This window comes from Leguminivora glycinivorella, chromosome 1 (assembly GCF_023078275.1).
Source record: "Leguminivora glycinivorella isolate SPB_JAAS2020 chromosome 1, LegGlyc_1.1, whole genome shotgun sequence".
Taxonomy (NCBI): Eukaryota; Metazoa; Arthropoda; class Insecta; order Lepidoptera; family Tortricidae; genus Leguminivora; species Leguminivora glycinivorella.
The window spans coordinates 31,377,442-31,389,629 of record NC_062971.1 but is presented as its reverse complement, the minus strand read 5'-3'; the positions used below and the strand labels follow the sequence as shown (position 1 = coordinate 31,389,629).

Sequence of the window (12,188 nt, the reverse complement as noted above, 5' to 3'; positions counted from 1 at the left end):
GTGTTGTGCATCGCGTTCGCGTAGCTGTAGGTAGGTCCCGCGGCTTCCTAGCAACCAATTCTTCTATTAACCTTCCATATTAGCGAATTCGGAAACGAAGCTTAGTTAAAAATTGTGAACAAATTAAAAATTATAAAATTATTCAAAATTATATGGTAGCTTAATCCAAAATTATAATGTCGAATCGATGAGCGTATAATAAATAAATACGTAGCGGTAATCAATGGCTATTCTATCCGGTGTTCTTGATAAGTTCCAAGTTCGCTTGCTGTGTTGTGTTCGCGGCCGCATTTTCTGTTTATTTTGAATTTTGCGAAACCGACGCTGTAGCGGCTAACAGTTTGTACCAAAGTGTTTGATTTGTGTTGAATAAACTACTCAAACGTCAACTACATATCGCTGTTTTATTTCGACCAACAAATAATTTACAAAGTGACATACAATAAATAAGAACCGTTGACATGTTCTACGGAGGTGTTTATTATACATACAGATGGTTCAGTTCATATAGAGTTAACTAACGCTAGATCCCGCCTACGCGGACGCCGCCTTCACGATCTCCTCGGCCACCTCCACGGCGATCGCCGCCTCAGCCTTGGCCTGCAATCAATACACCTCTTAAGAAAACTTGTACATGAAATTCAAAGTAATTAAGTTTTTAACAGCATAAGCAGAACTGTTTCAATGTTGCTTATGGAGATTCAAGACGTTGGCACCCTTAAACACACCCTGAGCGTGCGCAGACAGATAGCGATCTGCGTTCTGTCAGAGTTCCGCGTTCTGGTGTCCGTTGACCGCTCAAGAGCTCCAACGCACACAGGCGGCGTTCAAATTCTCGCGTTCTAGTTTCGTTTGTGTCTTTGTACATGCAACATGTCACTGAAAAGTTCGTTTTCCTATGAAAAATTATTGCTCAAAAATTCCACCTATTAAATTCTCCTTACAGATGAACAGCGATTCGATATTTTTATTCGCATGTCGATGAATATGGTTCATTCATTGAGAAAAATAAAGGCTGGCTGTATTTTTAGGACATTGTAATTATTTATTAAGGATAAAATAAACATAACAGCATTTCGTCGTGTACTATCCGTAGATTCGACCTCAGAAATCCTTCCTTTTCCTAACAAATTCATTATTTTTTCTGTGTTTGCAACCTCAGACAACCCCGCGTTCCGGCGTTCTCTGTCTCGGCGGGAAAAGAACGCTAGAACGCGGCGTTCCGCTTTGACCGCCGCGGGCAGACTGCCCGCTGTGTGCGTTGCTGCTACAGACTCGGTACATTCTAAAGAACGCAGAACTCCAGACCGCTCTCTGTCTGAGCACGCTCTTGGGGCATGAATACACTGATATTTTAGGTATTGATAACCTTTTTAGCACATGAAATTTTCTGTGACTCGTCTCTTTTGGAAGTTATTAAAAGGATGATGACTGATGATGAAGTTTATAAATAATAAAATCCAGTGTGTTCGTATAAAACATATCAATCTCAATAGGCTAGTTTCCTATTAGTCAAATCAGCTTCTTTTTAAGAACTGTCAAAACAATTTGCCAATATGGAATTACTATGAAATACTGAGGAGTGACGTCACGGTCAATTCATTTACTTTAAATCTTTCTCTTTGATTTATTAAATAGAAATTATGTTTAAACATAACTAATTAACTACTGTCTATATATTTCTTCTAAATATGTGGTGCTTTATTTCGTGCACTGCATAAAATGGGACTACCTCTACATTCCTAATGACGTTTGTTCGAAAATCACTTGGCCTAACTCATTTGGCCGAATTATGAAATGCCTAACGCTCTTTTGGCCTAACGATCATTTGGCATAAGTTAAATTTTGCCCCAAAAATGACATTACCCAGAACCGATTCGCTGTTAGAAAGGTAGGTTTAGGTTAGGTTAGAACCGTGACCTCACACAAATCCGAATCGCTTCTAAAAAAGTGGGTTTTAACGGCGTTAGGCGAAACAATATTAGGACATTTAAATTAGGCCAAATGATCATTATGCCAAAAAATATTAGGCGATCTAAAAATCGAAGAAAAAACTTTAGGAATCTAGATATACATCCGCATAAAATATTTTATTTCAAGTATAGAAAACTAGCCTATTCCACCTGTATTGTCCACTTGAGACTTTCTATGAATTTTTAGGCTATCGAAGGACTTCACAATAAAAGTGAATATGAATCACGAGTATTTCATCAGTGACCTGTTACGGCTAATGTCTTGAGGTAACAATAACTCCGTAGAGTACAGTACAGTATAAGGCATAAGCCGATGGAAGAGAGAATAGTGCAAACACAAATGAAAGGCAGATATGCCTGCAATATTACTTCACTTATTCGTATTTAAATAAATAAATATTGGGGACACCTTACACAGATCAACTTAGCTCCAAACTAGCAAAGCTTGTACTATGGGTGCTAAGCGACGATATACATACTTAAATAAATAAATACATACTTACATACATAGAAAATATCAATGACTCAGGAACAAATATCTTACCCTTACCGGGATTCGAACCCAGGACCGCGGCTTAGCAGGCAGGGTCACTACCGACTGAGCCAGACCGGCCGTCAAGTTGACCGGCAGTCAATTTATTTCATGTGGAGATATATAATATACACGGTGAAATAATAAGGACCATTCAAACTTTGCGTAGTGACTTGAGGTCATAATGAAAAACTTTTATTATGTTATCAATGTTGAAATCGCAAAAAAAAATTTGGCTGTTTCACACATTTCGACTGTCATAATGCCGCTCATTTCTATGGAAAGGCCATTTTTTTTTTTGCGATTTCAGCATTGGTCCCATGATAAAAGTTGTTCATTATGAATTATGACCTCAAAAGTCACTATGCAAAGTTTGAACGATTCTTTTTATTTAACCCTGTATATTAAACTTCAGTGGCACTGAAGCTTTAGTAGTTTCATATGTTCTGCCTACCCTTTATGGGATACAGGCGTGATTGTATGTATTGTATGTATGTATGTATGTTTTAAACTTTCATTAGCCTCTGCAGTATCATGAAAATGAATTGCCCCCGTCTATCCGTTGTACAGTAACAGGTGTACCTTGTCTCCGCTGGCGGAGCTGAGCTCGGACTGCGCCTTGCTGAGCGCCTCCTGCGCCGCGCCGCGGTCCAGGTTCTCCAGCGGGTGCGCCTCCTCGGCCAGCACCTGCCACAACCATCAAATAACACTTAGGCAAATATCTCGTACCTCAAAATTAATCAACAATAATCTGATCAAAATAACTTTGGAATATGTACAAAAATTTAGATCTAAATATAATTAGTGACTTTGTATCAGCATACAAATTTTTGTACACAAATTTTGGAAAACATGTGTACTAAACGCGAGAATTTGTGTTATATTTGTACACTGTCTTATGAGAGTAATGAGGCTATATTTGCCAAAAATAACAAAAGACCTTCATCCCATCATTGTTAAAAGCGACAAGTACAAAACCTATACTTATCTACAAACCTATATACTTCCAGTCCAGTCCTAGTTCCAGTCTTACGAGTGGTGATTTCTCCATACAAACATACTCAGCGGTTTATGAAATTGGAGCAATTACTTTTTTCAACACAGATTAATACACCCTGTTTTTTATTGAATTCCGTTAACTTTAAGGGAAGATTCTTTAATTCAAATACAATCAATTTCTCTAAGAAACTAGCCTCTTAACTCTTACGGTTATCGAATTACCAAAAAAAATCTTAATTACTGAACATGTGCGTGGCATCCCTTACTAGCCTAGGAACCATCCGGTCTTGCTACTACTGGGAAAATAACTTAATTCTATAACAGTACTTTTTATGTCACCAAAAATTAAGTTTGGTAATTTGAAATAGTTTTTTTAGTTAAGCCACCAAAATTTGTGACAAAAAACGTATAATAGAATTAAAAAAAATATATTTTAATTCACTAAAAATCAGGCGAAAATGGAATCAGGACTTTTGTTTTAAATTCGACTACTTTAATTTATGACCTTTATAACACATTAAGAAACCACCTATTTTTGTGAATGATACTTCGTAGTAGCAAAAAGCGGACTAATTAAATCAGTTATGACACAAGCAATAAAAGGACAAGTGAAGTAATGGTTGTTTTGTATATACATTATGTGTTGAAACACTATGAAAACTTAAACCACCCCAAAAACAAGACGGATGTTCAATATTTTACTAGCTCGGAATAACATTCACGGCAAAAATTACATAAGCAAAAAAATTGGAACATACTTTTCGTTAGGATCATAATAAAGAAGAATAAAAATTAATCCACCTTTAAATGCTCGCCAAGAAGCGCTAAAACCACATACATACGTACTGAAATAAGTATTTTCATATTCTTCTTGCCTACAAACTCTCTACCATTGACGATGTAATTTCCTGCATTATTTCAAAAGTGACTCATGTGTTCAACCGCATTTTCATTACATCATGGTATAATAATATATTTCGTCGCCACTACTATCGCTTAAATAAGCTCAGGTTGTACTAGCGTAACGTAAAATGACGGACGGTCCTGATATCGTGGGTTCGATCCCCGGCAGTCGAAATGAACTTTTTTTGGTTTTTATTTTTATTTTATTTTTCTTTTACCGCCTTTTTACCCCTTTATTTAAAATATTGTTTTTTTTTGTTGTATATAACATTTTATTTAATGCTGTGAGTAATTTAGGTACAGTCAAGATATTTAATTCCCTAGCCGTTTTAAAATGTTATTAGACACATGTAATGCAATAAGGTCGAAAACTGTATTTCAGTATTAGTATTGATTGAAGGTAACCTAAGGTTCAACATCGTTCCTCCCCGCAACCGCAATACTCTGTCTTAGCTAACCATCGCTAGACGTTATGCCCTTGTAATAAGGATTACAAATGTACAGTGACAGTTGTCCGGTATGACTCATAGATTTATATATTATTAAGCTAGATTGAGTTGTTAGGCCAAAAAGTGTGTCCACATGAGAGGGTAAAGTTGGGGCTGGTGTCCCTCTCGCACTTATTGCCACTGTCAAAATTATTTGAATGACGTCATCACTGTCATTATTTGGGGATACCAGTCAATATTCAAAGTTACTACCAAATCTACTAATACCGAAATTAAAGGTTTTTTTTAATTGCGCAAATCTTTGGTTTTATGGCTTCATAATAATGACTTACCAATTCGCTACAAGGTATTAATATCCTTGCCTCGATATAATACAAAAATAATTTAAGAAGTTTATTAACTTAGTTATCATACAGGTAAAAACACTACTACTATAGTAATCTCTTTAACACTGGTCACACGTGCGAGAGGGACACACCAGCCCCAACTTTGACCCTCTCATGTGGATACACTTTTACTATCCTAATAAGAACGTTTTTCTGCACCGGTGATAAAGTTCAATTTATTATGGCAAAAAAAGTGTGAGCTCAGTCCCTATTGAAAGTCCATGGTATGACTCAATGAAAAATTGGCTAAATAGTAATCGGAAAACAAGCAAAAAGGGTAGAATATATTTCTATAAGTTATTTCGTTGGATTACATTACAAAATGAATGTATAATACTCGTTGTAATTGTATAGATTTAAATAAATAATTTTATTAGTTCAAATTAATGACCGTCAAGGAACAAAAACTAATTGAGTCGCTATTAGACCGTTTTCACATTATCCGATCCGATAACGGATGTCGGAAGGATATCAATAGATGAATCCAAGATTCCGCCTGTAATGTATGGGATATCGGTCCGACATCCGATATCGGTTCGGATAATGCGAAAACGCACTTAGGTCTACATTTTACACTTTTGAAAACCAAGATTAATTAGAGTCAGTTGTATGGTCGGTATGTAGTGTAAATAAAAAGTCGAAAAGTAGTAGGTTCTTTCTATACTTTTTGCTATGTATTTATATTTCAATAGGCAGGCTTCTGTACCCATATTACAGTACTTTCAATATGTGCTATCCTATAATTAAATTCGGACACTCGCGTAGACACTTCTAATATTATTTGAATGGCTTTACCAACATTAAATCTCCTTTTGAAATTAAATTTTAAAGAATATCCCACTATCAGATCAGAGCCACTGGTATTTAATTTAAAACAAATGCCTATAATAAATAAATCCGATTAACCTTTGGGTTGTCTGCTGTCGAATTTAATTATTTGAAAATAATTAAATTCGACAGCATAGAAAATATTTTAATTTGTATCCTTCCAGCTCGAGATTCTTGGAAGTCCTGTAAATTTTTCTTTGTGACAACTAGATATGACATGTCAGGAAATTTACACATACATACATTACATACATTTAGGGCCAGTTGCATCGACCACATTTGACAGACACATCATCGTCAAGTAGGAGACGTCTATGGTAACTTTCCATACAATAAAATTTAACGAACACTTTAACGATGACAGACGATTTGATGCAACCGGCCCTTATTGTAATAAACGTAGTACAAGTGACCAAGATAAAGATGATACAGTAGGGTATTTTTAAAGTTTATGTAATGAAGAAGTAAAATTGCGGCCTTTTTTAGGTATTTCTATTCTTATTATATATTGGTAGCGGCTCCATTCGTTCAATATTCGTTCGCAATTCATTTTGACATTTAAGTCATTTGAGCATATTATGACAAAAGGTATTTTGATAAAGAGTTTTTAGTGTGTCACAGTTCTATTTGCAATTTTGATACTTAGGTCTTTATACACTAAGTTGGTTATGGCATGAACGATTTTTTTCCTAAGCAGATAAGAAGTTAACGTTATTAGCATCAACAAGAATGGTATAAATGCAATTTAGACCCAGACTTTTAAAACATTTTTGTTATGAATTGTTCGTCCTTGTATTTAATGTCATTGCAGTAGCTTGTACTTATCAACTTATAATATAAATAAAACATAAAAAAAATGAATTAAAAAAGCTGTAATATCCGCACCTACGTATGCGACGACTGAGATTTGAACCCGTGACCTGTGGCTTGTAAGTCTAACGATAATCGCCGGGGCTATACCTGGCCGTGACATATGGGTCGAAATTAGACTTTGCATAGCTTTCGCGTGTTTGTAACAAGCGTTGCTTCAACGATTCTGAAGAATGGAAGAATACATTTCACAAGATGACGGAGATCTGTCAAATGGTAGAAGAGAAAAACGTGAGATAGATGTATGTACTGACAAGTATATACTCTTTTCGACGACTGTCAAATCGCATGCCTAAATATGTAATTTTTTAAATTACTTTGGACTTTATTATCGGTGGGAAACGTCTGTTTTTAATCTACCTAAAATATTACTTATGTAGAAATAGGCATGTAATGGGGAGGAACACTCAAAGGATACGACAGATGGCGCCACCCTATTAGTCCGTGAGACGTGAGAGCGAGAAGCTGATAATTATGTTTTTTTCTCTCTCTCTCACATATGAATGACAGTGACATGCCTGGACTCTTGCATAGGCGCCGCCTGGCGGGGTAAAATGTCAGTGTGCCTCCTCATTTACGTTAATGTGTAATAGAAGAACAGAATAAAAAGCATGCGACACGGCTCATCACCTACTCTCGGCCCAGTTCCACTGGCGTGGTGGTTTGCCATATGAATTCCTAAATGTAAGACACTAAGGTCCAAACCAAACCACGCAAAAAATGTAAATATATTATTAAATTAAAGTATTAAATAAAGGTCAAACTTATTGGGTGGATTATCATGCTGTTAATATTGTTAAATAGGGACAGTAAAAGTCAACCTCGTACTATTATCTGTTCCTAATTTGCCCGGTCAAATATTTAGATTTTTTTATTTCCATATAAATATATTGGTGGTTTTTATATGCTAAATATCTGAAATATTATGTGCTATTCATTTCTGCTTAAAAATATCTGTTGTTATATTTGCTCTAGAGCACGTTAGAAAAAATTCAAAAATTCTATATCATTAAAAAAAGTCTTATTTCCCGTCATATATTTAGGTGGCTTCGGGTTGTAAACCTTAAAACTGATTATTTTTTACATGTGTCCACCATTAAATTACTGTGAGGTATTTTGCCGAAAGTACCACTTCCTAATGTTATTTGTTTCGACAGGTGCCGTCAAACACTTGACAATGACTTTAATGTTATGATTAAGGTCCTCTCACACTAATTAATCCATTTATTATGTATGGAAACGAAAAAAAATTTTTTTTTTCCAATTTAACAAAACGCGATATACAGGGTGGTTCCTGATGATGAACCTAACTGCGTGTCGTATTTAACGGAAAACCAAAAAAAAGGTGTATAAATAGCTAGAGCCCTTCAACAAAAGGGGTTATATAGTCAAAACTGACATCAATTAACCATAAAAATTAGAGATGGGCGGAATATGGACTTTGCGGAATACGAATATTCAGAAAGCATATATTAAGATTAAAACTATTAAATGATTGATAATGGTTACATTATGTTACTAGAACTACATTTGCTCTTATAATTTAGTGGATAACTAAAACTTAGTTAAAACAACTCTGAACTCTTCTCAACTCTTAAACTATGGGTTTTTCAATTGTTTAAATAAACAATTGTATTTATGTTTTGACGCAAAGGTAATTATTTCTTTTTAGTAGAGTTCCTTAGAAAGCTACTAAAATAGGAGCTTATTATCCAATGGAATACGTAAGATCTTTATTAGTTATTTACTTTGTTTATTCGGTAAATATTCGGCAATGCAACCGAATTATTCGGCCGAATACGAACAGTGAAAAACTTGCCGAATATGCCGAATATCGAATATTTACCGAATATTCGGCCCATCTCTAATAAAAATGAATGTGACACAAATAACTTCATTTCATATTATATTTTTAAATTTCGTCACTAAAGAAGGAAATAATAAGATTTCTATGCAAAAAAAATCATATCCATTGTTTTTATCTACGGATTAAGAGTCTAAGAGTTTGTTTTTGACTTTGGAATTTAACATCAAAAATTATTAACATACCTGAACGGAGGAATCGTCGTTGACAGTGACTGTGCCTGATGACACGAAGATCTTGTTCTGTTTGCCATCACTCTCAATCACTGTCACAACACCGGGTCGGAGGACAGCTGGAAACCAAATAATAATTCTTTAGTATTTAAACAAAAACCGCAGAATGCAAGCCGTGGCCCCGGGCGCCCTGTTCACTCATGGAAGCGGTCCGTCGAAAATGAGCTACGAGCGGCTGGTTTGAGCTGGAGCGAGGCCACGAGGGCCGCTGAAGATAGAAAGGCGTGGCGCGAGCTTGTGAAGGCCCTTTGCACCTCTGGGGTGCCTTAGGACTACAACAACAACATTTAAACAAAAAAAAATTGAAAACAAGTACCAACAGGCATAATTCTTTAAATATAAGATATATTTCACATCATCATGCTTGGAATTAAACAGCTTTTTGATGATTTGCTTGTCCTTATAATCCCAAGAATTTTATTGGTATTGCCACTAATTTTTAGGGTTCCGTAGTCAACTAGGAACCCTTATAGTTTCGCCATGTCTGTCTGTCTGTCTGTCCGTCCGTCCGTCCGTCCGTCCGTCCGCGGATAATCTCAGTAACCGTAAGCACTAGAAAGCTGAAATTTGGTACCAATATGTATATCAATCACGCCAACAAAGTGCAAAAATAAAAAATGGAATAAAATGTTTTATTAGGGTACCCCCCCTACATGTAAAGTGGGGGCTGATATTTTTTTTCATTCCAACCCCAACGTGTGGTATATTGTTGGATAGGTATTTAAAAATGAATACGGGTTTACTAAGATAATTTTCTGATAATATTAATATTTTCGGAAATAATTGCTCCTAAAGGAAAAAAAAGTGCGTCCCCCCCCTCTAACTTTTGAACCATATGTTTAAAAAATATGAAAAAAATCACCAAAGCAGAACTTTGTAAATACTTTCTAGGAAAATTGTTTTGAACTTGATAAGTTCAGAAGTTTTTGAGAAAAATACGAAAAACTACGGAACCCTACACTGAGCGTGGCCCGACACGCTCTTGGCCGGTTTTACTACAACTGCCATCTGCCATTACACAGATTTGAATCAATATATATTCCCATATCAGTTGAGATCAATAGTTATAATCACTAACCTTCGTTATTAGAGATGGATCTGTGTCAAAATCACTTTTTCTACTATCAGAATTGGCAGACCACACATGAGGTTTGAGCTTATACACAATCAGCACTAGGCTAGTAATTTCTCATACTCAATCATAGAGGAATAAGTAAGGGAAGAGTTGTATCTCCATACATCAGTAAATGCGGGTTATTTGTATAGGCATAGTTAAGTGACATCTAGCGACAATCATGCGTCAACTAGCGTAAATTATCAGTACTGCTACTTGTGAATAGATGTCGCGACCAACGAAAAGTCTAATGTTCACCAATTTTTAGCTAATATTATCAATCAGTATTCTGTTTTAAATTCCTTCTGCTTGTAATAAACTGTTCTAATATTAAATTTTTGGCAGACAAGAGACTACACACGTACTGATAATTCACGATGATTTGATGCGTGATTGTCGCTAGATGTCACTTAACTATGCCTATACAAATAACCCGCATTTTCTGATGTATGGAGATACAACTTTTCCCTCATTTATTCCTCTATGTACTCAATTGAACTTATGTGCCTAGAGGCAGCAAACAGGGTAAGTAAAAATAAAATAAATAAATGAATATTGGGGACACCTTATGCAGATCAACTTAGCCCCAAACTAAGCAAAGCTTATACTATGGGCGCTAAGCGACAATATACATACTTAAATAGATAAATACATACTTATATACATAGAAAACATCCATGACTCAGGAACAAATATCTGTGCTCACCACACAAATAAATACAGGACCGTGGATTAGCAGGCAGGGTCACTACCGACTGAGCCAGACCAGTCCTCTAAAAAAAAAATAATGACATACCCAGTGTGGGAACGTGCTTAGCCAAAATACCGAAGGCTCCACTGAAGGATGGCACATCAACCTGCTTCACTGACACCTTGTTGTAGAACACCTGCAACACAGACAAACCGAAATATAGTTAGTTAATAATAAACAACAGGGTGTCAGCCCCAGATTAGGAAAAAAATACACATATTTCAGTAAAATGTTTATCGAGAACTTCAATTATAAGGCCAAGGAATACTACTTACAAAGTGGTAACCTATTGACAACCTTCAAAAAACATTTTGTGAACAAACCTAGCCAAGTTAAATATTATTCTGACTTTTATTCTAGTTACAATCTACAGTTCAAGTACCTTGTTACCAGCGGCGAAGGTGAGGGCCATCTCGCCCTCTTTGACAGTTTCTTTGGGGGCCTCCGCTGCAAAGGTGCGGACTTGGACCCTCCTGGCTGCGCCCCTCAACAAACCGCGGAGTGCCACAGACATGCTGCAAACACAAATAATATAATTGTAGCTCCACTCCGACACCAACCATTCTTATTGGTTATAAAATTCACCGAATACTAAATATCTAACTTGATATTATGTAATGACATTTGTGTCAAAATTAAAGGACGATTTTTAAAGAAATAATTAGTTATTAAGTACAAATTAATTCAGTAGGAGTTTAACTCACATTAAATATAGTTTATTGTCTGTTCAAGGTGATTATAAAATAGGAAGGTGGTTTTTTGATCCTTCAGCAAATCGGCACACGCACCCCCGATTCCGATTGACTTTTCGTTGACAGAAAATTATGTTGCCACTTGAGATAAAGTCATAATTTCGGGTAATATAAAACCGTCATAATAACACAAGTATTTCATAAACGTATCTGGGCAAAATTAAAATAGTGTGAACATAAATTTTGTTACTACAAATGTTTGCAATTGTGTAAATAATTTCAAAAAAGTCAGTCCCATAAAATGTGGAGTATTCACTAATACTCTGGTCACACTTACATATTGTTCCGGACATTATTTTTGTCTTCTGTTTTAATTATTATTCGAGTTAAATTCACACAAAGTATAACAGTTTTTAAATTAACCTAAATAGTTTTGGTCCAAATAAAAAAAAAAAAAAATAACTTCAGAACCTTTCTAAATTTAATATATTTGAAGAAATTGACATATATGTATATTAATATATTGAAAACTAATATCTTTATATAAAATAATTACGAAGGTCCTGAGGGCAAAAATTGAGCAAAACGTGAAAA

General features: G+C 35.5%; 1 protein-coding gene across 1 annotated transcript; it reads right to left on the bottom strand.

The window, feature by feature from the left end:
* Positions 1 to 385: 385 nt before the first annotated feature.
* On the bottom strand, positions 386 to 11,759 carry LOC125224649 (ATP synthase subunit delta, mitochondrial). Its single transcript, XM_048128079.1, has 6 exons — positions 11,607 to 11,759; positions 11,285 to 11,417; positions 10,948 to 11,038; positions 8,990 to 9,096; positions 3,088 to 3,192; positions 386 to 600 (listed from the first exon to the last, which is right to left on the bottom strand). Exons 2-6 carry the CDS (start codon positions 11,414 to 11,416, stop codon positions 535 to 537), a joined length of 501 nt encoding a protein of 166 aa, XP_047984036.1. The 5' UTR covers position 11,417; positions 11,607 to 11,759; the 3' UTR covers positions 386 to 534.
* Between the last annotated feature and the right edge of the window lie 429 nt (positions 11,760 to 12,188).